Source organism: Ixodes scapularis, unplaced genomic scaffold, assembly GCF_016920785.2.
Source record: "Ixodes scapularis isolate PalLabHiFi unplaced genomic scaffold, ASM1692078v2 PGA_scaffold6__148_contigs__length_123643588, whole genome shotgun sequence".
In the NCBI taxonomy this organism is placed as follows: Eukaryota; Metazoa; Arthropoda; class Arachnida; order Ixodida; family Ixodidae; genus Ixodes; species Ixodes scapularis.
In genome coordinates, this window is record NW_024609881.1 from 43,206,790 (window position 1) to 43,234,780 (window position 27,991).

The following is a 27,991-nucleotide window of genomic DNA, read 5'->3' on the forward strand; positions in this document are numbered from 1 at the left end:
AAGCCACGACAAATAAGCACTCTGCAGAGTCAAAGTTATATAAATGATGCGGCGCTTTTGGATTTTAGCAGTATTCGTTTACCCCTAATCAATGTTAAGCGTGCAGCGTGGAACATGATTGGACCTGGCGGCCCGTGGCTTTAGCCTTTAGTCCATCGTAGGATGAGACAAAGTATAGTGCCACCGAACAAATACCGATAGTGGTCATAAATTGTATTTATTTATTTATTTTCGCATACTCCTGCCCCATTTGAGGTCATAGCAGAAGTGGAGATACAACAACTCACAGTAATGATGAAAAAATATACAACAAGAAACAAAACGCCTTAGAAATGAATGACATAAAATCACACACTAAGACAAAGAAAGATGCACCATTTGCAGAAATAAAGTTATTGTACACAAGCATACGCATATCCCTCCTGACGCTCAATTGTATATGGAGATAAGACAATTTTCAAACAGCTAGTGATTTTAAAACGTTTTAACACTTTGTTATAATCTTGGTGGTACTCTTTAAAGTATTTCTCACTGGGGAAGGTGTGACAAAATAAGTAGGTTCAAAATCTGAGAATATGAAACGGCATTTGATGAGATGAACTGTTGATTCACATAAGTAGTGTCAAAAGTGCCTCCAGCAAAACCATAATTTGCCATAACCAATTAGAGTTGAATTTGCTGTATGTGGACCATACGTCGGTATACCTCAATTTCTTGAGCACCTTATGCGTCCAAAATTTATGTAAATTACTCCATTACGTCCCTTTTAAGTGGACATGTAGACACACGGTTCTCATGGAAGACACTGGTCTTGTAGCTGGCAGGAATTCCTTCTATTGGAAAAGTTCTGGTGGATAAAAAAGAACAAGGAGTTCAGTTAGTATGAATGCATCTTAAACAGTCTTGAGTAAATTATTTTAAAAAGTATTATTAGCTTATTTCCGGGCTATTCGTACCTGGAGCATAGTTTGCAAAGAGAGAGTTTGGTTCTGAGATAGTCCAAACATTGAACATAGCTTGGACATATAAAATGCTCCTACAGAGAAACACCTTGAGAAATGCCTCTTTAGTAGCTCACAGAACAGCTTAAATCATACGCAAAGCGTCAGTACCATACCCTGGTTTTCACAAAAAGCGCCACATCTCATCATAATGAACGACCTAGGAAAACATTTTTTTATAGTCCACAAACTTGAAATTAAAACCCGTAGAATTGTATATTCTGAGGACTATGGTCTGGAACATACCTAAATCTCATAAGCACCACTGCTAGACATCAATGAAGAGTGATAGGTGCACGGGTAATGGGTTTGACTGCTCACTTAAAACCAAACGTCAGCCTACAAGAAACATTTTGATGAAACACCTCGTCACCACGATTTTCGTCCAGCTCGTCGAGATTGCAAAGGCCAAGGAGGAATTCTGTTGGCGTGTGGCATTAGATGGCTGAACGCTTTACGCCTAATCTAACTAACGGTGCCTAGTTGAGCCCCTATGTATCCACCATTTTACCTCGAAATCAACCGCTGAGACTGCTACGACCCATCGTAACCAGTTCAATGTCGTGAGACAGTTATGTGACCTTCGAGAGGGGCACGGCAACATGCGGGGTGCCTATTCACCTGGGACGCTCACAGCGCTAGATTGGCTGGGATGGCTGGTGGTATTCACTGCAGTCCATCGTAAGGAGAAACAATGTATGGTGTTCCTAATTCTATATGAATGATGATTATTGTTCTTATTATTACGACATTTGTCCTAAATTTTAAACAGTCCGATATACGCGAATTAGGGGTCTAATCAAGTTTCCGTGTAGAGGGTGTTTCACCGTTGACTAAGAACTATTTAAAAAATGAAAAACATTTACTATGCTCTGCAACGGCGAATTAAAGCGCAGTTCTTCAGGAGAAGGAGGAGAGGGTGCGCACCTCCTTTCCCTACCGTCCTCCTCCTCTCTCCCCTCCCATTTAGCGAGAAAGTTTCGCTAAACTTCATGCTAAATTTAATGGAAATATTTCCCCGCTAAATTGAGCAGAAAAATGTGGCCGGGATTTTCTCTGCTAACTTTAGCAGAGAAACGTCCCATAATGCAACGCGCAGTTAAGCCGATGCCGACGGTGACGGCGATGGCGACACCGCTCAACCCGGAAACGGGCGACTAAGAATTGCACTATAAAAAGAGACGCTTGAAATAAGTAAAGAATGTCAGGGTATGAATGAACAGAAATAACTAGTGATCTGGTTGTTGACAATTCTATGTTTTAAACACTCGTCTTAGCTGGGACATTTATATTAGAGATTTGTTGCCAGTCGTCCAAATATGTTATGGGAGTTCTTGGACGTGAGGAAACTAAATTGTTTTCCATGCCACAGTTTTGCTGACTAAAATCTGCAACCCAAATTTAAGAGAAGATAGCGTCGAAAGTTGAGCACCCGAGGAGACTTCAGAGTGACATATTTTCCATGATCAAGTGACCCTTCATGATGTTCCGCTCCCAGGTCAGTTAACAGTAATTCGATCGCAATTCGTGCCAGAAAATGTCACTTCAATATTACTTTTCGCATTACTATTTCAGCGATTCCGTCTCCTCACAATTTCAGTTTAGCAGAGAATAGTTAAAATCAAAATTTAGTCGTCTAAATTCTAACATCCATGACATAATTGGGCGATTGGTCAAAATATTTCTAATCAAAATGTGCCAGATAAGGCGAATGTTTCAAGAATTAATAAGTGAACTGTAGGTAAATAATTCCCTAATCATTACTTCATAGTGGTTACTTGACTTTCCTGTGGTCTATCATGTTATTCCAAAGAAATATTTGTTTATTAGACGTGTCTTTTCTTATTAACTAACTCTCGGTAGTGGGTGAAAGACCCATTCCATACATATACCGTGACTTACTTGCTTCTCCCGTGTTCGCATCGTAGATAGGATTGTGGACACTCATCGGCACATCCCTGCAATCGAACGGACATGAGATTCAGAAACGGACGGAGAGAACCAAAGATGCGTGCTGCACATAGCCGTAACATGTGAGTGGCGGTCTCTCCGTACGTGAGACACTCCCCGGAACACTGTCGAAACACGGTGCGGTGAAAACGGCTCTTCAGAATAAAGTCACACCGTGTAGCCTCTGCCATGATGTTTCTAGGACTGCCTGCTGTGTGGCCCTAGCAGTATTGTTGCAACCGCTGCCATGTTAAGGCATATTATTGCATGGGAGATATTGTTCATAACTAATCTGAGCGCCAAAGACAAGAAGTATTCACTTTGAATTGCCTGTTGTACACATACTGTAAACACAGAGACACACAATTTCAGTCTGGAAAAGTGATATATTTGAACCTGTAGTTACAATCTAAAATTGTTTATAAGTCAATTTATGCACATAAGTACTACCTTCCAAAATAAATATTTTACATGCTAGTTTTACTTTGCTCTCGAAAGTTTTTTTTTTCTTTTTTTTTTTCTGGGGAATAATGTCTAATTTTTAATCTTTCGAACGACGCAGAGGTCATGCATTTCAATTCTCGAACGACAAGAAATATTATCCCCAGAAATATTAGTAATTCGACAGCAACGTCCTTAATAGCTCAGGTGTTAATCCAAGAAAGCAAACTTTTAGAATCTGATTGAATGGTGCAATATGAAGCAAAAAATTTCAAGACCATTACATATTTTGTTATTGGTGCATCATTTTTCAGCATTATACATCGTATAAACCAAACCTTAACAACTTGGGAATGGAAGAAAAAAAGTATGATGCAGAGGGGGGGTGCATATGTCACAATGCAACAATTTAGAAAGGACCTTTTAATTTTTTTTTACTGTAGGCTGCAGCCATAACTCAGCAAATCACTAACAAACATGGTATTTTATTCCTGTTTTGAGAAACACTCAGGAAAACCGGTGTTAGAAGTACTTTAAGTATGTGGTATTTAAAGTTCTACTTCAAGTAGGTTTAGAACAATTCTACTTTACGTGAAGTATATTCTCCGAGCATGTACTTGTACATGCTGAGATAATTTTAAAGAATATTTTCTGGTACTTTCAAAGGAAAGTAGTACTCCGGGCTCAGAAGTATGTTCCCAAAATTTGGTCTTGGTTAAACTTGTACCCCAAAATGATGCACCGCATGGCCGGAAAAAGCGAGCTTCTGCAGAAGTCGTCTCTTGTTCGTGCTCAGAAGGCAATGACTGCAGTTAACATGCCGTGTAAAGCGATCGGAAAGATACGGGGACAAGTGCGTTGATTTCGGCAGTGCCCTTTTGCGCTCGGTGAAATTAGGCTTCTTTGCGCACCATGCGCGCACATCCTTTGCTTTCCCACTACTATATATAAGCTGTGAGGTTTAGTACAAGAGTTGACGAAACTCTAACAAAAAAAAAGTGTCATAACGCCATGTGAAAGCGCGCTATCGACTTCTGAGACGTCATCTTTGTCATTCCTTTGGGTGAAGTAATGGCGGCGCTAAGAACAATACGAATAAGTGCTTTAGAAGTTGGTTGTGTTAATTAGTTTGCTTTCAAGGATAAAACAACTACTCTGTGGCTAATTGACAATATCAAATATTTACCGCCATTTTTTTTTAAACTGACGTGCCTTGATTATTCTTGAGCCAATGCATACCAGTTTAGCAAAAACTTGGCTGCATGTTTGGTCATTTTGCCAAAGGCGTTAAAATGCGGTAGCTTTATAGGGAGGGTGGTGTTATTAGTTTGGGTGGTGCTTAGGGAAATTCCTTGCATGAAAACGTCGAACCACTCTCTTCATGTGACCCTGCCAGCACTTCCCTTCAGCGCCACCCAGAAATATTCTGCGCTAAATTTTCCGGCTCACCAAGAGAAAGAAAGTGCGCCTCCCTGCCCTAAAGAAACTGCACCAGCATCAGCTTTCGAACTCTAACACGCACACACACAACACCATGAATTGTTATTTACATATCGCTATAACCAAATAACATCTATCTGTATCTTACATATTGAAACTTATTAAAAACTGCGATACAGTGAATGCCACAAGAGTGCTCTCTTGCAACGCATTCCAATATCTTACTGTTCGGCGGAAATAAGAATTTTTAAAACAATATTTTTAATTCGAATTTCTAAAGTGTCTATATTACGTATGATTCGAGAAATATGAGGTCGGATGAATTAGAATTGTTTTCGTTAGAAATGTGTCGTCTAAAACCACATAAAATATTTTCAACTGTTTGCTTCTGCAATTGTTTTTCAGCGTAGAGATACTTGCCTCAATATAAATTTCTATGGCTGATTCTCCTTCGATTCTCAGGAAAAAAAATGAAACAAAGTACAAGCCTCTGTACCCCTTCTAGTTTCAGTACTGACTTTTTTATGCAATGGTTTCACACTTCACTGGCATATGCTAGCATAAATCTTCCTAAACTTGCTCATCTCCTTGCCCTGTATACGCCTCTCCGCTCCGCACATTTTCTCACACAACCTGCTCCTGTTCCTCACGTTCCTGCATGCCGGGCTTGCAGCTCAGTCCGCTGAGTACTCAGCTTGCACGCTCGTTACCAGGGTTCACTTCCTGGCACCGGTTGCAATTTTTTAAGAGCATCTAGACGTTACGGACTGACCGATCTACATATTTCGTGCTTACGTGGCTGCCAAGGATAGTTGGCCCTATAAAGCTACCGCTTTAGAACGCACTATTTGAGAGAATGAAAGGGGATCATGAAGTATTGTTGTTGTATTTAAAGTACACATCGCGACACTGTTACCGCGGACACGTCATTGGCGCATTTTCGCGTTTTACTTCCAAATGGTATTAGCGACCATGACATTTTATTGCTTAGATTATAGAACTAAATGAGCGCTTTCCGTAGCAATAATAACATGGATGACACCCTTTGGTTTCAAAAAGAAAAACTGGAGAAACCGGCGATCGCTTGTTCGCTCTAACAGTGTCGTGCTCTGTACTTTACCTTATAAACATTATGCCCGGCGAACTTACTACTCATTGACGTACATAACCTCTCATTCATTTTGTATTTTACTTCAAGTATTTTTAGATGTACTTTACCCCACACTGACATAAACCATTCACTTTGGTCAATGCTAAACTTTGGAAAGGTAATGTTTTAAGACATGTATACCCATGACCATTTTCTGTAATATATAAATATATAAGGCGTTCAGAGTATGTCTTGCATGTGCCCTTTGGAAGACACGCATATTTTACGTTGTTTATTTGCCATACATAAGAGAAGGCATTCACACTCACGATGGTTCTTCTTTCTGCCTTATCCGGACCACATAGAAAGCAATAGCAGCAATCACTGCAGTGAGTATTAACACCACTGGAATAGCCACGGCCCAGCCATTGACACCTGAAAAGAGGACAAAGAGAGAAAAGATGACAAACTTTTCACATTTGCAAAGAGCATAAAGTAACATCAGGTCACATTTACAGCACGCCGGCTAAAATAAAGAAGTATCTTTAGCGCTGATCTGTTTAAGACACTTCCGAGCTTGATGAACACCCTTATACAATGGTGCATGGAAACATGGAAACGCACCTTTGACTTGCGTGTCTAGCATCACATCCCACCCATGTATCAAAGGTTGTACCAAAGTGGCAACATATGATGCCACACAAGCCGGCGCGTCGTGCCGTCGGATGTCGCAATCCCGGTTGTTGGTGCTAGAGTCCCAGCAAAAAAGTGAGCAAATCTCGAGTGTAGCTGTCGTCGCGGCGTTAAAACTTCTGGCTACCAAAGCTTCCGTCAACTGTCAAGCTAGACAGACAGACACCGAAGCAGGGAAGGGGAGAGACAAGACTGCACGAAGACGTGCAAGCGTCTAGCTCTGATTCTAATGACCGGTGGTATACAGTGACCTAGAAAGTCAGAACGGCAGGGCGCGCCTTTGAAGCGCCCTGCTTGCAGCACGCGTTAAGGGCCTCTTGTCACGCTTTGGCTATGCACGCACGTTCGAGCTGCACTAGACACAGAAGCTTTGTGAAAGGTGGAAGCTTATGCTAGAGGCGGAACCACTGAAGTTTTCCTCCGTCGTTATCATTATGTCAGTGATACTCTCTGTAAAACGTTCTGGAGTCTCTGGTGGCCTCCGACGTTGGAGTGCCCAGCGAGCTGCGCTCGTGATTGAACTTGCGCAAGTCCTTTTTGTGTTGGCAAAATTTTTCACTGAAGTTCCTTTTCGCGCCGATGTAGATGGCTGGGCAGTCTGCACAAGGGATCTTAAAAACCACGCTTTGTGGATTTTTATTTTTCCAGACATTTCTAGGATAGGGCATGCGCCATGCAACCGTGGATATTGTTGGTTTGTGGGCCACATTTATTACTTATTTGGCTAGCATGCGTGCCAGCTCCTCGCTTGTTCTTTTGATGTAGGGTATGCAGATGCGCGAGGTTGATCGAGGATGCATTCATAATTGTGGGTGAGGCGTCGGTATTCTCGAGCTTGACGACGGGCAACGCGGCGGATAAAGTTGCTCATGTGCCCGTTCTTGTTGAAATCAGCATAGGCGGATCGTTCTTTCTTTCTTATGTCCGATTTAGACGAGCATACAGTCTTCGAATTAGATTGCAGTGTTCTGACCACCGAGGCTTTGTGAAAGCTCGGATGATTGAAATGAAATTAAAGCTACCGTATAGTATGTGCTTGGGCTTCCTGCACACAAAAATGTTTAGGTCTTCATGTTCTCCATTTATGAGCGCATCAAGTAAAGGTAATGTATCGTCCTTTTCACGTTCCATGGTGAAATTGACAGCCAGTTCGAGGGAGCTGAAGAGCGTGGCGAATCCTTCCAATTCGGGCTTCTCAAGGATGCAGAGGCAGTCCACCTACATACCGCACAAACACTTCAGGTGTTGAGGCGAATGATTGCAGAGCCTCTTTCTCAATGGCCTTGATGCACAGGTTGGCTGTGATGAAGGAGATGAACGCGCCCATTGCGGTTCCACTGGCACCCATTTCGCTGAAGGGAATGCCGCTGAAGCAGAATTCAAGGACGCGGCACAATTTGTAAACGCTAAGGGCGATCTCGTCGTTCAGGCATTTGTCATTTTCGAGGCTCTCCTTGGCAGTCGCAGCTGCCGGGGGAAACCGGCACACTCGCGCAAAGCCAGATGACGTCGGATGACACTCGGCGTTCCTCAGCGCTCGCCGTCAATTTTGAGGAACGCCCCAGGAAGCCGCTAGAGTTACTCGCATAAGTCGCCATGTTTCGACCGGCATATCTTTTTTATTGAATCCTGGCACATTAAAATGACGAAAGAAAACATAAATAGATGTCATGATGCTTTGCCGTCCGTATATGGGTAAGGGTGTCGCTGGAAGAACATCGAAAGATACTGCTCCATGTCAGCCATTATCATAGTCACCATTAAGGGGCAAATAGGCGTTCAAACTTAGGGTAACCATATTGTTTTACGATTTGGCTTGTGGTCGTTCATCTGTCATATATATGAAAACAAATCGAGGCTATTTATTTTTTATTATACTAATAGCATTCTAACTTAAAAAAACTGAATTTCATAATTTTTTAAACCCGATTTCTCCCAGATTATCAAAATAGAACAAAGCCCGAATTTTTACACCCCGATTATTACAAAAAATATATGAACCCGAAACTAAGGACCCTGCTTATTGCGTACAAGGTAAAAGGTTTTAGTAACAAGCTATGTGTGTAAGCATCTGCCCTGCTTTATTGTATCGACGCCGAGAGTGGGAGTTGTTCCTCAGATTCTATCTTATGCTAATGGTGTTTCCTCGAGATTAAAGAGTTTGGGAACCCCCGTGTAAGAAAGCAGTCCCCTTTCTAGAAAATGATTATGGCAAGAGCAGTGACAGTCAAGATGTCGCCTACGAAAAAAAGTGGCCTTCGGGCTTTTATGCTTATTAAAGCAGCACAGCCTTAAGAGCTCGTGCCGCACCGGGCTTGGTGGCGTACCACAAAAAGCCGGCGTGACGCAAAAACTCTGATTGGTCAATAGAGTTATCAGGTCACAGTCCCATGACCTTGAGCGAGAATTTAAAAAGCCCACAACGCTCACGGGAAACGGGACGGGATTCGAACCTGCGATCCTTCTGTTGTGAGCCAGACACGCCACTGACTAGGCCAAGCACACACTTTTTTTGTGTGTTTTTATTGTAGGTCACGCTGACACGCTTGCACGGCTTTGAAACGCGCGGGGGTTTATATATGTAGCTAAAGCGTTCCACTTTTCATGACGAAGCTTAAACATTCTTCTATAATTTTATGACGAAACATACTGAAATTGCCCAAACATGTTAAGTGTTTTGTGCTGATTTCTGATATCTGGTCATTTTCTCGGTCTGTAGATTTGTTTTCAGGATATTTAAATATTGCCCCTCTCTGCTTTGAGGAGCATTCGCAAGAATAATGCTCAACACAATATTATTTATAACACATGGCTAGATATTAAGATGTAGAAAGGTTACAATGTTGGGAGTACTTACAAGATAAAATGATTATTACTAATTTTCAACACAGTGAAGTTTAGTTCTCACAGTGCGCCTACCAAGTAATAAAAAATTATTCTGGAAACGTTCCTACACCTACATTAAAAGTGTTGTCCTCGGCATTATGGTTCACACATTTAGCCGAATGTTAAAAAAAAAAAGTATATTTATATCTGCCCCAGATGCCGAGACACTCCTGCAAATTTGCAAGGAGTCCAAAATTTGCGTTTGTGAAAGTGGCATTTTAAAGTCAAATTAAACGCGCATAAAGCCTTTATAGGTAACATAAATGAATTCATTACTAAAATATTGACCCCACAAAATTAGAAACCTAATAGTATCTGAAGAATAACAGCTGTCAATCTCAAAGTAGAAATTTCGACAATTGAAGCAATATTTGGCACCACAAACTCATGTCCCCCCTTACATGCGAACAGAATCGTCGTAGCAGGTTACTGATAACTTCGTGAGAAACAATCGTTCTACTGCTTTTCGAGTAGAATTGTGAGGCACCTCGTGGTGACAACAGTCATTTGGAAGTGCTAAGGTAGTAAGAGAGTACTAAGGTAGTAAAGTACTAAGTAAAATACTAAGGTATATTTGAAGCTAGCCATGCCATACCTGAACGGGCCACACTAACTTGATGACTGGCTGACTTGAGGACATTGCAGCGCTTGCCCGAAGTGTCTGACTGACACGTGCATTTGGGGTAGCCATTTTCCGGCTCAGGCGCGACGTTGCAGCTTCCGCCATTCTTGCAGTAGTCCGATGGACAATCTGGAAAGGCATCACACGTACACAACTTGTGTTAGTTAAAGTTAAATGTAGAAAAACAAGGTGTTGCACTGCTCATGCTCGTCTTTCCTTGGGGATCCCAGATCTAATAATATATTGTCTCTGCGGTACTCGACGGTTGCATTACCGACTATGACTTGCACCCTGCAATACAGTCCGCAAAAGCAAACTATGGCTGAAAAATATAAATTGACTTTTTAATCTGCACATGGCGCCTAACACGCACCTGGTGCCTAAAGCACACATAAAATCCTCCTTAACCGCATTCCTTGACAAAAACACGTGTTCTATTAGGTCACATAGCTCGTATCATACAGAAATCACATTTAAAATACTCTGTCACTCGATAGTTTCGTCATGTCCCGTTGTAATTAACAATCTATACCGGTTTAAACGTCAAGAAAAAATGTTTTGCGCATTGTTCTTCCGCGGCGTCAAAGAGTTTTTACCAGATTTGGTTGTCGCGGGAAAAAGCGATGCTTTTGGCGCTTGGAACATGTACGTCTTGATAAGATGACATACATCTCATTTAAATTGCACCTACATATACATTAATTATAAAGCATTATTAAGGGGGAAATCAGTAATGTTCCTCTAGGAGCTGAACTTTTTTTACTACTGTTCTGGAGTCTACGAGCATTCCACACCTGTAGGTAGTCCGCGGTACCCAATACCTCAACTTTAGAATGCGTATACCGTGCTTTGTTTTTCCATTCCCTGGTCGGCGTTTGTCGTGTTCAGGAAATTAATAACGAGAGCAGGCCTGCTCACGAGATGTCTGACCGACGATTTTCATGCATGCAAGAAGCCCTAAATAAAAAATTTTTGGGACTCGGGAAAAAGTTCCAAACATCTCCAAAACGTTTAAAATATTCGAGCGTTGAGGAAAAGTAACAAATGTTTCTTAGGTGCAATCCAGCCATCACCAATTCTGTAACAAAGAAAACTCTCGGCAGGCATAAACATTCTATCGGTGTCCCTTTAGCAAAAGATCACATTGCCCAGTGAACTTCTACCGTTGTATGCTCAGTACTGCTTAAGGAGCGAAGCACTTACAGCCGCAGAGTGATTCATCTGAGCCGTCACTGCAGTCGTGGTGGCCATCGCAGAGAAACGATGTGGGAAGGCACCACTCTGGTGATCCGGTCCGGCACAATATCTCATCTGCCGCACACTGGTTACGATCGCCTGCGAAAACAAAATAATAAACAATCTTGTAAAAACATTAAATGTCAAGCATTTTTAAATACAAAGTGCAGTGAAAGGTACAATACCAAAATATGGCAGCGACGTGTATCTACGAAGTAATATAATTAAGGCTCTGTGTATCCGGAAAAATCTGATAAAATCCGAAGAAACTAGGGTTGCTAGTTTTCATAGAGTCATAAAGGTGATAAAGCAAATTGTCAACATTTATTCTTCTCAATAATTATAAATTAGAGCGCAACTCATAAGGTGTATATATAAATATATACATCGTAAATTACCAGTGGAGCGCTGAATTCACTTTTACTGAAAACTGGGTTAATCTTGACATGGGCGCTTGTGCAGACGAATTGGGCGCTTAACGTACAATATTAAATATCTGTATGTTTAGGAAATGCTAACAGTGGCCGTTTGTGTGGTATCTGATGGTATATATATACAGCCAAAAACTGCGAGAAAAGACGCCTAAGAGCTGCGCTCTAGAAATAGTCAATTCCCACCATTTTAATGTATAAAGCTCCACGACCATCAGCTAAACGAGAAATTTGGAAGAAGATACATTAGCGACTTCCATTTGAAATCACATGAAAAGAGCTCGAAAATTTCATTGGACACTGCATTCAAAACCAATCTTTTAGATGCATTCAAAATGAGGCACACGTATTAAAATGAGAAAAGGTCCAAGCTTTCTTTATACTCCCGCAAGCATAATATTTTGCAACAAATATGCATTGGTAACTATTGTGTTGGCTGCAAAAGAAGAAGTGAGAAATGGAGCCGCTGCGCGCAGGTAAGAGGGTGACGACGAACAGAACAAGGATGTATGTCACATAGTGCGACTAGGCTAATTCACTGTCAATTCATTTTCCTTACAGTGCAGCAAGAACAGCCTGATATGTCTCTCTAGAAGGTCCCTGAACCCCCCCCTCCCCCCCTAAAAGGAAAGAACAAGTTGTAAGCGCCTAAATAGGGCGTGGCTGATACAATATGACCTTTTCCAGGAGCAAAAAATGTGCTTCCGGGTAGCACAGAGTTTTGGGCCAAAATTTGGCGTTTTATGGGGCGTTTAGGGCCTCGAAAAGGACGAAGAAGCCAAATTAGAGCCAAACCTGACCTTCCATGTCAATTGTTTGGGTATTTTAGCCCTAATTAGCCAAATAAGTACCAAACTTAGTCTTCACTGCCTGGTAGTTCGGCTGTCATCTGGCATCTATGGGCCTAAATCGCCTAACAAATGCCAGAGTTAGGCTTATTGCCCGGTAGTTCGTCTGATATTTGGCATTTTTGGGCGAAACTCGCCAAAGGAATGCCAAAGTTAGGCTTCACTTTTCGATAGTTCGGCTGTCATCTGGCAATTTTGGGCCACAGTCGCCACAGATGTGCCAGAGTTAGGGTTACTGCCTTGTAGTTCGGCTGACATCTGGCATCTTTGAGCACAAGTCGCCAAACAAGTGCAAAAGTTAGACTTCACTTCCTGGTAGTTCGGTTGTCATCCGGCAAATACGGGCCAAAGACGCCAAACAAGTGACAGAAGTAGGCTTTTTGTTTTTGGACTTCGGCTGATGAGGTATTGGATGTACACGGGTGGTCTCCAAATTAATTAAATAGAAATAAAGTTTTATTCTGCTCGTAACTTTTGATTTTATTTTCGGTGTTCCTTACTTTCTCAAGGCCAAAGGTGGGATTAATGTTTTGGCGCGGCTGGAACAGTTTTTGCAAACGTAGATTTCGACGGATTTCTGTGTTCGCGCATAAGTACACAGGCCAATATCGGGACGCGCAGTGAGAATGGATCGACATTGCAGATACTGCTGCCGTCGAACAAGCGCTGCGCGAGACTGTTGTGCGCACGTCTCCTTAACAGGTATCATTATTATACGGCGCATTGCAAAAGCGAACGTAGCTCTGTGCGCTTCTTGCATTGCGATTGAGCAGTGCCAAATCCTATCGATAACAAAAACAAAATGACCGCATCTCCACGTGGTGAATGATGTTGATTGGGGCGAAGCTCTGGTGGTGCTGATGATACTGATTTTATTGCTCATAGGTAGTGCTGATGGTGCTGTTTTTTTTATTGCCTAAGGTAGTGCTGAGTTCTGTGTTGCGTTTCAACTTCATTATTACTGCTTTATGGTCGGTGAAATGCAGATCCAGTTGTTCTTCTAGCGGATCAGCTTGGATCCGCTAGAAGCCGTGTTAACGCATCTCCACCGCTTAACTCAACGGTCCATGTCAGAAAGAGAATGTGTGGTATGGTACCTGGCTATATACGCATTTGAGCACTTGACCGCAGCGCCCTCTCGTCTTTAAACTTTGAACCAATGCATGCAAAGTTTAACGCGATTATATACGCATTTGACAGCAGTGCCCTCTCCTGTATAGACGTTGAGTGGCTACATGCAACGTTTCATCCATGACATCCCCAGCTCTTGAGTTACTACCACATCTCAGAGCCCCCTATTCGTCCCCCAGTCGTAGCCGAGTGGTTAAGGCGGTGGACTTGAAATCCATTGGGGTCTCCCCGCACAGGCTCGAATCCTGTCGATTGCGCAACCCTTTTTTTTTTTCTTCCTTTGTGAGCACAGACGCAGGACGGACGGACGGACGGACGGACAAGACTAGACTCTAAGGAGCTTCGCCGCTAAAAGCGAGAGCGACAGTGGCTCTGTGGTATTGCATCCGCTTGACACTCGGGGGAACTAAAATATAATCCTGGCGGGGACTTTTCCCCGGGCAAAGAAAGTAAATTCATGTCCATAATTACGTCTCGATACTTATTGAGAATCAGAAGCGACTCCGAAATGTGCTTCCGTTTGGAACCACATTTCTTGAAAGCGAATTTTTTTTTCTTTTTCGGGGAATGTTTCTTTTTCCGCATACATGTCCTATTCAGGCACTTAAATAATTGTTTTGTGGGAGTGTCTAAAACACGCAGTCGTGTTCGAAGCAGGAAAGGTGACTCACTGCACATCTCGTCGATACCGTTGGGGCAATCGAGCACGCCGTCGCAGACAAGCGCCAGGGGAATACACTTCTCGTTGTTGCGGCAATTGAACTGCCCCGGACCACAGGTCACCACCTTGGGAGCCCAAGTAGTCCAGACGGGCTCCGGAGAATTCCTCCGCGTAGTTCCGGCGCTGGACTCTGAGGTGCTGGTCGGTTCTGAGAGGGAGCGATTTTAGTGTATTATTTATCTACTTGGAGCAGTGAGTACTACTTTCTCGCGGAAGGTGCCCAGAACATTGTTTTCAACACAGAATTAGGAACTAAAAAATAATTTTCATTTTTACAAAGGAACCATACAAGTTCAATAAAGCATTAAAGTTATGACGATGGCTTCGGCACAGCATCATTTTTACGATGTGTATACAGACTTTTGTGTCCAACAGTTTTTGATAGCGGTATTATAAGCAAAAACAAATAAGAAACAAATGGACTTGTAAGTGTGAGAGAAAATTTAACGCACAAACAGTTGGGGAAAGCTCCATTTCCTGCCCTAGCCACAACAATCAATCGCATATGTTACAAAAGACAAAACGAAAATCAGCAAAACTTGCAAGTTGTGCCCCATCTCTCTTTCAAACTCAACCAGAGCAGCTTTTTTAGAGATTTATACCTAAAAGGGCAACTCTGCTCAATTCCTCTCAATTCAATATTGAATAATTTTCCATTAAAAACACCAATAAAATACACTACATCATTTGCTTCCCGAAAAATGGGATATATATTGTTATATCTTAATTTAAACACGAGCAGAAATCGAAACCGAACATTCGGCTCCGTCTGGCAACATTGGCATCGGGCCACGAGAAACATGGCTATCATTTGGCACGAGGCGTGACGTGATCCTTTACCCAACGACGGGCGGGATTAAGGCGAACGTGTGCCAGGCGCAAGTGTCGTGTGCACCGCACTCTTCACCACGTTTTGGTGTCTACGACATTCGATGACGTCTGCACAACTATGGCATCAGTCTGCGCACTTAAGTCATTGTGAACAAAACACCGAGAGATAATAATCGGATGTGGTGAGACGGCGGCGGCGGTTGTGAAGTGGGAGACGGCGGTGACAGCGGGACGTTTAGACGGCTTCCTAGAAGTATGGTGCCTGGAACGCGTCTCCCACTGGTGTGTTTACCGTGGCCAAAAAAGTGGTCCCTCGATTTCCGCCTGATGACGTCACAGAAGTGTCATGCTGCCGCGGGTCACGACCCTGGTGGTGTTTCAGCAGCTGTGGTGGATATGGCAGACGCCTATTCTGCTGCAGGTCGCTCACCACAGTGACAGTCCGAAAGTTGGGACGCCTGGGAGGCCGTGACGACAGCGACACTCGCGTTCGTTCACGCTTTTTGCCAGCAGTTCTACGGCCAACCGCCAGGATCGCGACAGTCAACAGCATGACACTCCGGCTTCTGTGACGTTATTTGTTGCCACTTGGGGACCACTTTGGATGTATGGACAGCATAGGACGCTAAACACACCTGTCGGAGACGCGTTCCAGGCACCATACTAGAAGCGCGCGGCGCAGGCGCATTACCCCAATCACGTGGACACAGCTGAGCGCCGAGAGGAAACGTTTTTGGTGTCACCCGTTACGCTTGCCCGGAGAAGTAAACAAAAAGGGGCAACAGTGATGATGATTATCTCAAAGTTGGCTACGTAAACGCAGTAGCCATGATTGTGCTGTTTTTGCGCCTCAAGTAGCCGCTAGAGTCAGCCGATTTCGGAAACTTGCCGACTGCAAAACTTTGCCAGACCCTTTAAGAGACACTTAAAAACGAACTAGGTTGTAATATTTGACATGTGCCCTTCCTAGCTCAGGAGTTCTCAAACTGGGTTTCACGAACTGGTCTCATGGACTCCGAATTACAGCGCACCCCCCCCCCCCCCTCCCCCCCACCACAATCCCTAGTTTAACCTTACGCGTACTAAGCCATGAATAGAGTTGGTGTTGAGGACAAAGCAACCTCACCCTTCGCACTAATATCTACATATATTTTTTGCATTGTGCCCCAGGTTAACCCGTCTGCCTTCTTATTGGGTCTTCCATTTTGTCTTCTTCTGTCAGCGCAATAAACATTTGTTCATTATCTAAACGCCTTTATTGCCCAGCATGATCGGTTGGAAACAGGAGGGGAAAGGGAGGTTGGAGAATTTTGAGGCTTGCAGGGGTTCCCTGGGATGAAACAAATTTTAGAAACCCCGTCCTAGGTGATACTAATATGGACAGCAATGTTTCTTCAAAACAAAAAAAGTGAAAGCCGTTTACGACTTCCTGTAACGCCGAATTCAAGCGCAGCTCTTGAGGAGGAGGAGGGATGGGTACTGAGGGGAGCGTAGACCCCTCCTCCTCCTCCTCCCCCTTCTTCTCGTCCTCCTCCCCTTATTCTTGAATATGCTCCGGGGGGTCACCCCCTCCACGAGGTCGCGTGATCCCCCCTCACCCCCCCTAGGTCACATGACCTCCGGGGGGGGGGGTCACGTGACTTGGGGAGTCACGTGACCTTCGGGGTCACGTGACTTGGGGAGTCACGTGACCTTCGGGGTCACGTGACTTTGGGCGTCACTGACCTCTGGGAGTCACGTGACCTTGGGGTGACCTTGGGGGTTACGTGACCTCGCGGTTACGCCGACGGCGACGGCGACGCCGACGCCGCTCAAGCCGGAAACGGGCGCCTAAGAGCTGCGCTCTAAAATTTAGAGGAGTTTCCCATTAATATACTGCCCAAGGTCGGATCAAACCGCCCGTACACTGTAGGGCTGAAGCAAGAGAGGCTGGTATTGAATAATCCAGCCCAAGACATGTTTGCAACATCTTGCCTGGTCGTGGTTTCGGTCGAGCTGTGGTGATCACTACAGGTCTCCGTGTGGATCGTGGGACTGGGGAGGTGACTGTGAAATAAAGTTCAATTTAATTGTAGGTTGATTACTTTATTGAAGCTGTAAAAATAAACAAAAATAGACATAATTGTTGCATTTGCCGTCTAAAGGCAAGCATGTATCGCGATGGTAATGATTCTAACTTAATTTGTTTTCATTAAATTAATCTCTGAACTCTAGTTACATTCAAGTGAGGCACGAAGGCAGAAATGATATATAAAAAAAAAAACTTCGCACCTCGTTTTATCCTATACAGTTTAACACTCGAATCTGGTTAATTTGAAGTGTTTTATGTTAAGTTTCATAAGTTCGGTACCTCAAGGATCCTAAAAAAGCCTCGCAATTATGTTGGCCAAGCTTAATAAGGCAGCCATGGTAAGAATGCTAGCGCAAGAGGTGCTTGGAAATAACAACCCGGTTGCAGCTTTTTCCACTGACATTATCGAAATTAAGAAGAATGCAGTATAATCGCGATTGGAATAACAGTGGCTATTACTCGAGGGTTGTTACTGTATTTTTGTACCACACGTAAAGAGTATGGAGTTTTGTATTTTATTAGAATTATCATCCTTTCTTATTTACACATTCAATTGATTCGCTATTAATTAGGCAATTAAATATATGGGTTAATAATGAATGAGAGTAGACAATAAATAGTCTGAGCTCAGGAGTGCATTGTAACCTTCAATGTTTGAAGTGACGCAGGACACACCATTGCGTTGCTTTGTACTGGAAAACATGGAAACCCTATGATGCTAGATCATTCGAAGCAAATCAAATGTTATACAAGGTGTTTCTTTAAATACTTTCGAAACTTTATAAAAATGGAGTGGTTGAGAAAGAAAGAAACACATTTCTGGAATAACCTGCCAGTCACGACGGACGTCAGAACTGGCACAAAAGCACACTAATTAAAAAAAAATTGCAGGAATGCTAAAAAACACAGTTTTTAACTTTAGGAAAAAAGACATTTGCCTCCCATTGGAAGCTTGATGATGGCCATCAAAAAACCTAAGTCAGTCGAGTATGGGAAGACTTAAAGCACGTGTGAAACATGAGGGTATGCTTAAGTTTTCCATCCGTGGCGCTGGTGGTAGCCTTGCGATAGAAAAACGCGGGTGATTTTCCTATCATTTGTGTTTTTATTAGGGATTATTCCAAGTATTAGCAGGGACCCCTGGTTTTTGTGCGCACATCTGGCGATACCACTGAACTTTAGAAACAACAGAAACCAAGAAAGCAAGAGCTGGGTCTCGCACAAATCTTAATGGCATAGGCTCGACAAATATGACAGAAAGCCTCACAGGCACCAGTAAGCTAAGGGTTCTACAGTAGACACCTTTATGCGTACCAATCGGTTCTGGCTCTTTGGGACAAGGACCGGTCTTCAAAGCAATGTCGTCAATCGCAATGTCACTTCTCGTTAATACTCCTGGAGAACCAGTGATCCGGACCTGCAATTGTGAAAAAAAATGACAGGCAGCAATTGGGTAATTAATCTAGGGCATCAAGATACACATTGCATTTGATTCTACAGAAAAAAGACCTGAAGAATTATGTTAATTGCAGAGGGAGTGGAAATCGGCTTCTAGCATCATTAATTTTTAATAATAAGCACCTTCAGCCCAAACTTACTTACTGGTACATCAGGAGTCTCAAACGCGTTGTTCCCGGGCCGCATGCGGCCCGCGATTCGCATGGGACGCCGCCCGCAGGCAACCAATTACGAGTTCCGGTTCTCAAGTCTCGAGAACTAGAAATGGCTTGTGCCATTTCTAGCACTCGAGCGCTCATTTTTCATCCCGTCGATTCATTTTCGCTGGAAAGGTAACTATGGTCTTTGAACGTTTTCACATAGCTTACCTACACACCTCTGCGTTAATTTTCCCTTTGTTTCGTTTAGTTTTTTTGCTTAACCGATTTTTGTAATATAAAACAATTCCACTAGGAGGCTGCAAGCGCGAGCTCTTTGAAGAATGCATCTCGGCTGCGCGAGCATTCGGTCACCAGGAGCAACCGTAAAAGGTAAAGCACTACGAGCTCGTGATTATCGTCTTAAAGCAAATATCCGACAAGTATTTGCTCAGAGCGTTGTTACAAAAAATTTCCAGGAAAGCATATAATGTCAAAGCTACAGATTTTTTAGAGACATGTTGAGCTTGGGGAATTCCTGAGTAAATTGAGCAACGGAAAGGCCAGTGAACTAGCTCTCTTCTTCTAATAAAAATGTACGTGTGTTGGCGGGGCGGTGTAATTTGACTTCTTGTTATCACTTAACGTCAGGGCTCAAAGTAGTCAAATAAACAAATTAAATCTAAATATGTCATTGGCAAAACTGTGTATTTATTTTTAATCGGTTTAAACCTGTTATACCTTTTGGTGGTGCAGGTAGAGAGCCACATTTTATTTTTATTCAGTTTAGCTTTCAGAAAAATCAAAAATTGCAAAACTAAGTTCAAGAGAAGGGTACAGCACGAGGTCTATTCTCTTTAAAAACTTTTCAACACCCATCCCCCCTCCATCTTACGTTGGCTCTCAACCTTTCCGGTCTTATCTATCTGCCCCCAAACTCAAACGAGTTTGAGACCGCTGTGGTACATCACAACGTCTTTGTTCAAGAACATTAGGCATGCACAAATCGTGTTTTGTTTTGTTTCAAAGCGAATTCCGGGCAAACAGTGATTTGAGGAATATGAAAAATTTATATATACTACCAAAACTTACTACCGCCATTACAATATTTAACTTGCATTACAACCCTAAAATTTAACCCCAAATTCGGCAAAGCAACCAACACAGTCTGCTGTCTCGATTTTCGAACATATGTGTGGAAGCGTGGCCGCAGCATTGCATGCCCTTGTTTTGTTGTCAAATGCCAAGGTATTGTTTTGGCACTTCAAGGTGTCTCAAATAGCGGCCAGGCTCTTTACATTAACCGCAAAAATTGGTTTCGTAGCTTATCACTAGAAAATTTTGTGCAGCGTGTCCCCGATATGGTGCATTTTTTTCTATAAAGTTTACAAAGACCGAGCTTATCTAGAGAAAAGTAACAAGAAAAAGTCTGAACTTCTATGGAAACGCAGCGAAGCCACCGGTCTTCGAACAATTGGGCGCCCTATTGTTTGAACGCCAGTGGCTTCGCTGCGTTTTCATAGGAGTTCACCCTTTTTCTCTTTTTACTCTTTCCTCGGGTACGTTTGTTGTTTTGCAAATTTTATGGAACAAATGCACCGGCTCTAAGCAACGCGGTGCTAAATCGTAGCAATATAGGCTAAGACACCGATTTTTGCGGTTGATTTAAAGAGCATGACCTCTATTTCAGATACCCTGTGTTGGAAAAGTATAGTTCTATGACACTATCAACTCGTGTTTCTCTTATTGTTATAAAGGATAAAAGCTTACTTTTTTAAACAGTTTCTTTTATTTTTCCTCGTTTTTTCGAATGTCACATTTCGTTTAGCACTGAAAATATGATGTCGTGAAAAAAATTTGCCGCCACTGGCGCATCTTACAGTCGACCAACCCATCTCGGCTTATGTATAGGTTTCTTTGTCTTCCGATTTTATTTTTATTTTTTAATTTATATCACTTCCTCAAAAGGGGGACTTTTTTCATTTTGACATCGCTCTACTAAAAATATATATTTTAACAGTTTTGGACGACCTTAAACAGAGAAGCACACAAAAGAAAATCAAGGTTAACCCCGATGGCCCCAGTTGGTCAATGGAAAAAAACCTTTTGAAGACTTCCTAAGCTTTGATCCCCTAAACTAAGGGTTGCAAAAGAGAAAGGAAAACACTACCTCCGGAGCAAGAAAGACTTAGACCGAGTTTTGTTTTGTTGCGATGGTCGTATCCCCGGTCTAATCCGTGTGTCCCTGTTTAGTATTGCCCTCCCTGTATTGCCTTAGCTCAAAACACTGACCCCGCAATTCCCGAAACTACGTTAGCGCAGTTTCTGGGCGGACGCTGATTCTCCGTGCGTCCTCGTGCACAAAGTGTAATAAAATTGTATCGTATCGCATTGTATTAGGCTGCAAGAAATACATTTTCTTGCTGCTATCGCGTAACGTCTGCCTGAATAAATATTGCTTCTAACTATAACTTCCGTTACTTAGTGGTATTGGTACTACCGTGTCGTCAAGGTCCCTTTTGGTTTAGCTGTCTCAGCGTAAAGTGGTATCACTCAAAATGCATACTTACGGTGAACGGGCCATGGATGTTCTTTACTTCGTACGAAAGCTTGGTCCAACCGTTGGAAAGGGGTGGTGGAGCTTTTTTAGTCCCGAGGAGCGAATCGCTTGCGTCCACAAATGTTACGGAGAGCTTGTTGTCGCCTGTAATCGTTAAAAAATTAACCAAGATATTTTGCATGATGTCTAGATGCCCCTCCCCATGCGTATTTCTCAAAAACAAAACTTACAGTTTCAGAAAAAAAAAAAGATCAGAAACAAGTGCAGATGTGTTAAAAAATGTTCAAGTATCGACTTATGTGATATCAGTTTCAAATTGAAGAAAGGCTTCAAAAATGTCCTAAACGTATACAAACATTTTTTTCTTTATTATTATAAACAGGCTCTTTTAGCTTCTTTGAGTTTTCTTCCCCCATAGCACAAGTGCAAAGCGACAATACTCTCAGTGTCAGTTTGGGCTGTTTTCATGCAGCCTGGTTATATCTATCAGTAGATATCATCGCTGACTAACAGTGAGACTTGTGCCTTAAAGGCAATGAGTGGTGTCTCTAACATTTCTAAGCTAAATGAGTTTAGAAACGTTGTTGGCTGCAATATTTCTAGATTTGCAAGTGATTGAAACAATGCCACCATTACAAAGAATTGTTCACCATTCAAAACCACACAGGGTTTGTTCAATGTATCAAAATTTAGACGATAAATAAACAATCATTCATATATTACTTCAATTGGTGCTATTTCTTTCCACGTGGAGACAGCAGCTATCATCATTTACTGCGTGGAGTACACAATAAAACTGCATTGGTGGCAAATTAAACACCCAGTCCTTGTAAACTGTATTTACACTTTTTTCAATATGAATAATACAATATGGTAGATCTGGCACAGTACCTGTGTGTAATTAAGTCCTTAATTTAAAAGTTTTAAATAACATTATACTTTTCTTAGCTCCTGTAATCTTTACCAAAGCGTTCCCAAAAGTAGTTCTGAGAAAGCCAATATAACCAAGGAAAGAAAACAAGCCTTGGTCTGAGTAAATAAAATAAACGTACAAATAAGTTTGTCACATACCTTTCATGGCCATGTGATAGAAGAACTCGAAGCAGACTGGATAAGTATAATGGAGAAGCTCGCTTTCCAGAACGCCTCCTTTTTTCGCCGAGCTATCCTCTGCGTCCAATACCAAGTATTTTCCTGAAAAAATATAGGGAGTTCACATTAGGTTACCTTTCTGTTGCGCATAAAATGCCTCAAAATCTTGTTTCGTTATGTTCCACGCACATTCTATAAAAATTGCATTTTTCCATTTAAATGGCTTTACTCTTCACGCATGATAAGTAACGCTCAAGATTGTATGGCTTCTTTGTACGTCTGTGCAATAATGTATCTCAGAATAATACTTAACCCGCGAGAATTCAGAAGTTAGATTACTACAGTATACGAAAAGAGCCTGCTGAAAATATAGAAAAGGTAAAGCTGTATAGATCAAGACGTTTATGCTGTAGTTCTTCTCTGAGATGCTAGCCACTAAAAATATAAATACCCTGGCCCAGAAATTATGCTACTCATCATTTCTTAGGCTCCCTCCGCAGACCTCGGCGAAACTCTCGAGGTCCCTCAACGAAAAAGGGCACAAAGCCTGTGACCACCATTAACCTTTCCCAACTTAGATGCTCAGGGTACGCACTAGTACTCCCCAGTCTCCGGACACTTATTTATTTACTCCTTTACCGTGTCCACCAACAGCCAGAGGCCTAGAATTGTGGTGCACGAAATGTCCAAATTACAACAATATGCTGTGGGAGAGTGAGCTACAGCCCGCCTTCACACAGTTTTGTTCGAGTGTAATCAACTATTTATAAACCACTCATGACCACATATTCTGGGCTTGAAATAAGTGCGCCAACGTTATAAGCGACCAATTCTCATAGAGGGCGCATAGATTCGATCTCACAAACACTACAAAACCTTCAGCCTATTTTTAAGCAGACTGGAAGTGTTCCAGGGTTGTGAGAGTCGACCGCACATAAACGCCTACGTATGAACCACCCTTCACCAAGTCGTTCCCAAATTCAAGACACGTCAGAGTCGTGAAAGCGTTTAGCTGGCAGTGTGTGCCCCGAAGTTTCTTATCGGCCTGTAAACCTGCCTTCCTTGGTGTCCAGCGTGTGGTCCCTGAGGACTGTGCTGTTCCACGCGGAGGTGCGGCCGCTGTTCTGATACCAGTGCATCATGTCCGGGTTCAGGTTGGCATTCCTCCAGTTGCAGAGGTCGTCTTCGAAATCGCAGCTCCCCGGGGGAGGACAGACACCGTCCCCAATGACGACGTCGTCCACGGCGACCACTGCCGACGAACCGTCAGATTTCGAACCCGCAAACGTCACCTGCGTCAACGTGCAGAAAAGTATATTAGATGTGTTCTTTATGCGATACAAAACAGTCTAAGGGGCTAGGGGATAAAAACAAGGCTGTCTTTTGACAAGGCCAGCCAGCACCTGATTATGGTACTTTACAGCAAAAAGTGCAAAAAAAAAAAACACCGATAATAATTCACGAGTATCAACGAGACATATTCTGGATAATGCGTGAAGGCCAACAATAGTAGCACCAATTGCGGATTATGATACGTTGATAATATACTGTTGAACATCATTTTTTCAACCTTCGGAATGTTAGTTTCAACCAATTCAGCTATGATGGAGTTCCTGTTTAGTGCGTCGGGGAGGATATATGCAACTTGTTGCAATGCCCTTTGTTTGCGCACTTTTCTCTTTACGTAGTGACCTCCATTTTATAAATTGTAGTTTCCTGGGGTTGTTGCTAACATAGGTTATAAAAAAACTCACTGCATTATGTGCCAATAGTCTATGCAGACCACTCTTTAGCTGTAGAAGAGTTGGAAACTGGACCAATTAGTGCCGATTCATTATGAAACAGAGTGCACAAAAGACTCATATGATTGATTACCCTGACTTGTATTTCACTGGATCATTTTAGGCCGAGCTTGTCAATTATTTTTTTTGTGTGTTCTGTTATTTTTATGGTACCTTTCGGTCTCACTTTACCAACTAATCTTATCTAACTACAATCCGGTGTAATTATTTGTATGTTCTGTTTCCTTTCTTATACACAGTTTACCTTCTTAATATTTGTAATATTTATTTTAATCCTTCTCGTGTGAAGCATCTTGCGGATGCCCCTAAAATAAATAATATGAAATTCAACAAACTGTTTTACCAGTTTTCAAGTCAGTGAACGTTCCTGTGTTGGAACATTCAAGTTTTTATTGAATGTCTTTCAATGGCACAGGCATTCGGTAGATGTCAAATAAAATCCCCTGCACGAAGCCCTTTAGCAGGAAATTAAATGCCCCTAAATTCATTTTGGTATATACGTTTATTATTAAGATATGAAGTGAGTTGCATGGATAAACTTTGAGATAACCGTACATCTGATTAGTAACTCAACTAGAAAGAAATGTTGTTATTATAATCCATCTAAATACTAAACTAGAGTTATGTAGTTCCAACAATTGATTTAAAAGTTCAATTTGACTATACAGTAAACACCAGTTAAGCATGTGTCTATAAAGTACTACTGATTGTAGAAAAAGCATGAAGGCACCTGCCGGAGTTTCAACCCTCCACATCAACACCATCAAACAATAATTGAATCAAGCAAAATGTAGGGAGCAGAGCTCAAATCAAACACACCGAACCTCGAATCCACATTTAAGTTTTTAAATGTTTATATTTTGCTATTTTTAATTGATAAAAGCCACAAAGACGCCTGGAACAGCTTAGAGCTTAGCCACAAACAAAAAAAAAACAATAACTAAATCCTGTAGAATTGTAGGATTCAAAGGGCAAATCAAATACACCGATATTCTGTTCCAAGTCTCCCGAACTTTCTATTGCAAAAGAGAAAACCACAAAAACGCATGCCTAAAAGACACAACTAAGTCAAACAAATTAAGATGAGCCTTACGATGACATTATTCGGTGACTGGTCCAGGGTGACTGACGCTGAGAGCCAGCGGCTTTGGGGCACCTGCGAAGCGTCAATCCTCCAGAGTGTGCCTGGTTGCGTAGCAGCAGACTGGGTGTTCCTAATCTCGAGTTGCTCCGTGCTTGTCCCCGAGAGGTAGTGCCAGAACTTCAGGCATCTGGGCTGGGTCATTTTGAGGCTAGGGCTAGAAAAGTCCCCGTCAGATCTCCGGAGAAGCGCAAATGACCCTGGAATTATTTAAAATACGTCAGTGTCAGCTTAGTCGCAATTATCTCTGTATAAAAGCGTTGACATTTAGGTAAAACAGCACTTAGCACTTCAATAAAAAAAAGTTGAAAAATCGCCTGGCATAGACATTCTGCCAAGCTCAATGGGGGTGCCCAAGAACTTGTTGGGGTTTTGAACGAACAGCACTTGCCGTAGAGCAGCATGCAACGTGACATGTGAACTTATAAAGGACATCTCAGCACACTGACAGTGTCACAGGCATATATGTGTAAAAGACGACTGAGTTGACGATTAATATAACTTGCGGCGCTATTTATTGATAAGTGCAGTGAGCAGACGATGCACTCTCTTGTCTACTCTATGCGCCTATTGGAAGATGGCAACACAAGTTTCGTTCACTGCTAACGCGGTCATCTGCAAACACATCCACCGTTCGCTCTGACAAGTTAATTGGTCTCACTTTTCCCAGAAAGACAACTATGACTTGAAATTTACAGAGGTAGAATCCATCACCTCAACTCTACAGTCGGTAAAAGCTTGAGCTTCATATATACAAGCGCCGATTTTTCCGTTTTTTTTTTTACAGTGACGAAAGCAATGTGGTCATTCTATACCAATGATGTAGATAGATAGATAGATAGAAACTTTATTCAAAAAATGATGGTGGGGATGATTCAGCCGCCTCAGTCCAGGCAGCCGCTGAGGGCCCTGTTGATGTGGGCCGCCAGTTCCCGTTGTTGTTCGAGGCTGACCGCAAGAGCCAGCCACTCCCGGGTGTAAGTGTGTGGTTGTGCCGGGTTATGGGGGCAGTCCCACAGTAAGTGGTCCTGGTCGGAAGGGGTGAGACAGCGGGAACAAAGAGGGAGAGGGTCACCTAAGGAGCGGTGAAATAGGTGAAGTCGAGCGGGTGTGTGAAGTGTGTATGTTTTTGCCTGACGAATGAGTGTTTGCTCACGACGAGTGAGCTGGGTGTGGGGCGGAGGAAAGGTACAACGAGAGGCGAGAAGGTCGGCTAGGGTGGGGAGGGGAGGAGGAGGAACAGGGGCTGTGTCACAAGCGTCAGCAGGGGCCCGGAGGAGCGTTTCGCGGGCAAGCTGATGAGCGCGTTCATTCCTGGCAACACCAGCGTGACCAGGTATCCAGTGGATGTGAAGAGGTCCTCTAACATTGTTGAGGAGAGGAAGTGCAGAAGGGAATGCGAGGCCCTGAGCGAGGTGGGAGCAGGCCGACTTTGAGTCCGTGTAGATGTGGGTGGTACGGCCAGGGGAAGAGTTGTTGGCAGCAGCAAGTGCAATGGCGAGAAGTTCTGCTTCGACCGGGGAAGCGCAGCGCTGCGTTCTCGAGTGTTCAGTGCCGCGTGAAGTGATGTACGCGAATGCACCAAGGGTGTCTTTTAAGGCTGCATCGGTGAATACGTGATGAGATTCGGGATCTCGGGAGATTTTCCTCGTGTAGTATGCCGCACGGAGAAGACGGCGAGTGGGATTTCGATCCCTGTCCATGTGGCGGGGAATTGGTGCCACGGTAATATGTTGGAGAATCGTGTTGTCTAGGGGAGTGGGTTGAGGTCCGGTTGGATGGGGTGTATAGCCGAGTTCGTGCAAGATGAGGCGACCGGTTGGAGTTAGCGAGAGTCGTTGACGCTGATGTATGTGATGAATGTCAATAATGTCGGAGACCGTAGGTAGCACGCCCAGTTGAACCAGTCCAGTGGTGCTAGTGGTTAGGGGGAGCCCGAGGGCGATCTTAGTTGCCTTACGAATAAGAGCGTCGAGCTTGCGTTCTGAAGTACGTGTGAGGGATACGTAGGGAGCTTGATACTGAATGCGGGAAATTATGAGAATGATGTAGACAAAATTGTTGGGAGTGACGTGGGTACACGCATGCATTTTCATCTGTGTGTTATGGCCGGATGACTCACATTATATACGACGTTTTGGGGGAAAGAAGCTGTCCATATTTGCGATGGGCGGCAGAGAAAAGCTCACCGGAGAAAAGCTCACCGAAGATAAGCTCACCAGAGAAAACCTCACCGCAAAACCGGCAGATGCGGAGAAAAGCTCACCGGCCTTTGAGCGGATGCGGAGAAAAGCTCACCGATATTTTTTTAGCTTAGCTTGATTCTGCGTCAAACGTGGCAATTCAACGCAATTCGCTTTCGTAACTTTATTAAAAATATATCCTCCTTTTTGTAATATTCTTGAAGTT

General features: G+C 43.0%; 1 protein-coding gene and 1 non-coding gene across 2 annotated transcripts in view; one reads left to right on the top strand and one right to left on the bottom strand.

Moving 5' to 3' along the window:
* Positions 1–200: 200 nt before the first annotated feature.
* LOC8033077 (MAM and LDL-receptor class A domain-containing protein 2) overlaps positions 201–27,991 on the bottom strand; it is a 217,299-nt gene continuing 189,508 nt past the window's right edge. Inside the window, exons 53-64 of the mRNA XM_040210498.3 lie at positions 25,535–25,782; positions 23,697–23,931; positions 22,619–22,741; positions 21,558–21,691; positions 18,707–18,809; positions 17,296–17,367; positions 14,441–14,638; positions 11,327–11,458; positions 10,097–10,252; positions 6,252–6,357; positions 2,904–2,959; positions 201–847 (exon numbers count right to left, since the gene is read on the bottom strand). Coding sequence (XP_040066432.1) covers positions 834–847; positions 2,904–2,959; positions 6,252–6,357; positions 10,097–10,252; positions 11,327–11,458; positions 14,441–14,638; positions 17,296–17,367; positions 18,707–18,809; positions 21,558–21,691; positions 22,619–22,741; positions 23,697–23,931; positions 25,535–25,782 — 1,577 coding nt within the window. The 3' untranslated portion in view covers positions 201–833. The remainder of the gene's footprint in view (positions 848–2,903; positions 2,960–6,251; positions 6,358–10,096; positions 10,253–11,326; positions 11,459–14,440; positions 14,639–17,295; positions 17,368–18,706; positions 18,810–21,557; positions 21,692–22,618; positions 22,742–23,696; positions 23,932–25,534; positions 25,783–27,991) is intronic.
* On the top strand, positions 13,945–14,026 carry Trnas-uga. The gene has a single exon. It is a non-coding gene; the product is annotated as a tRNA-Ser (tRNA).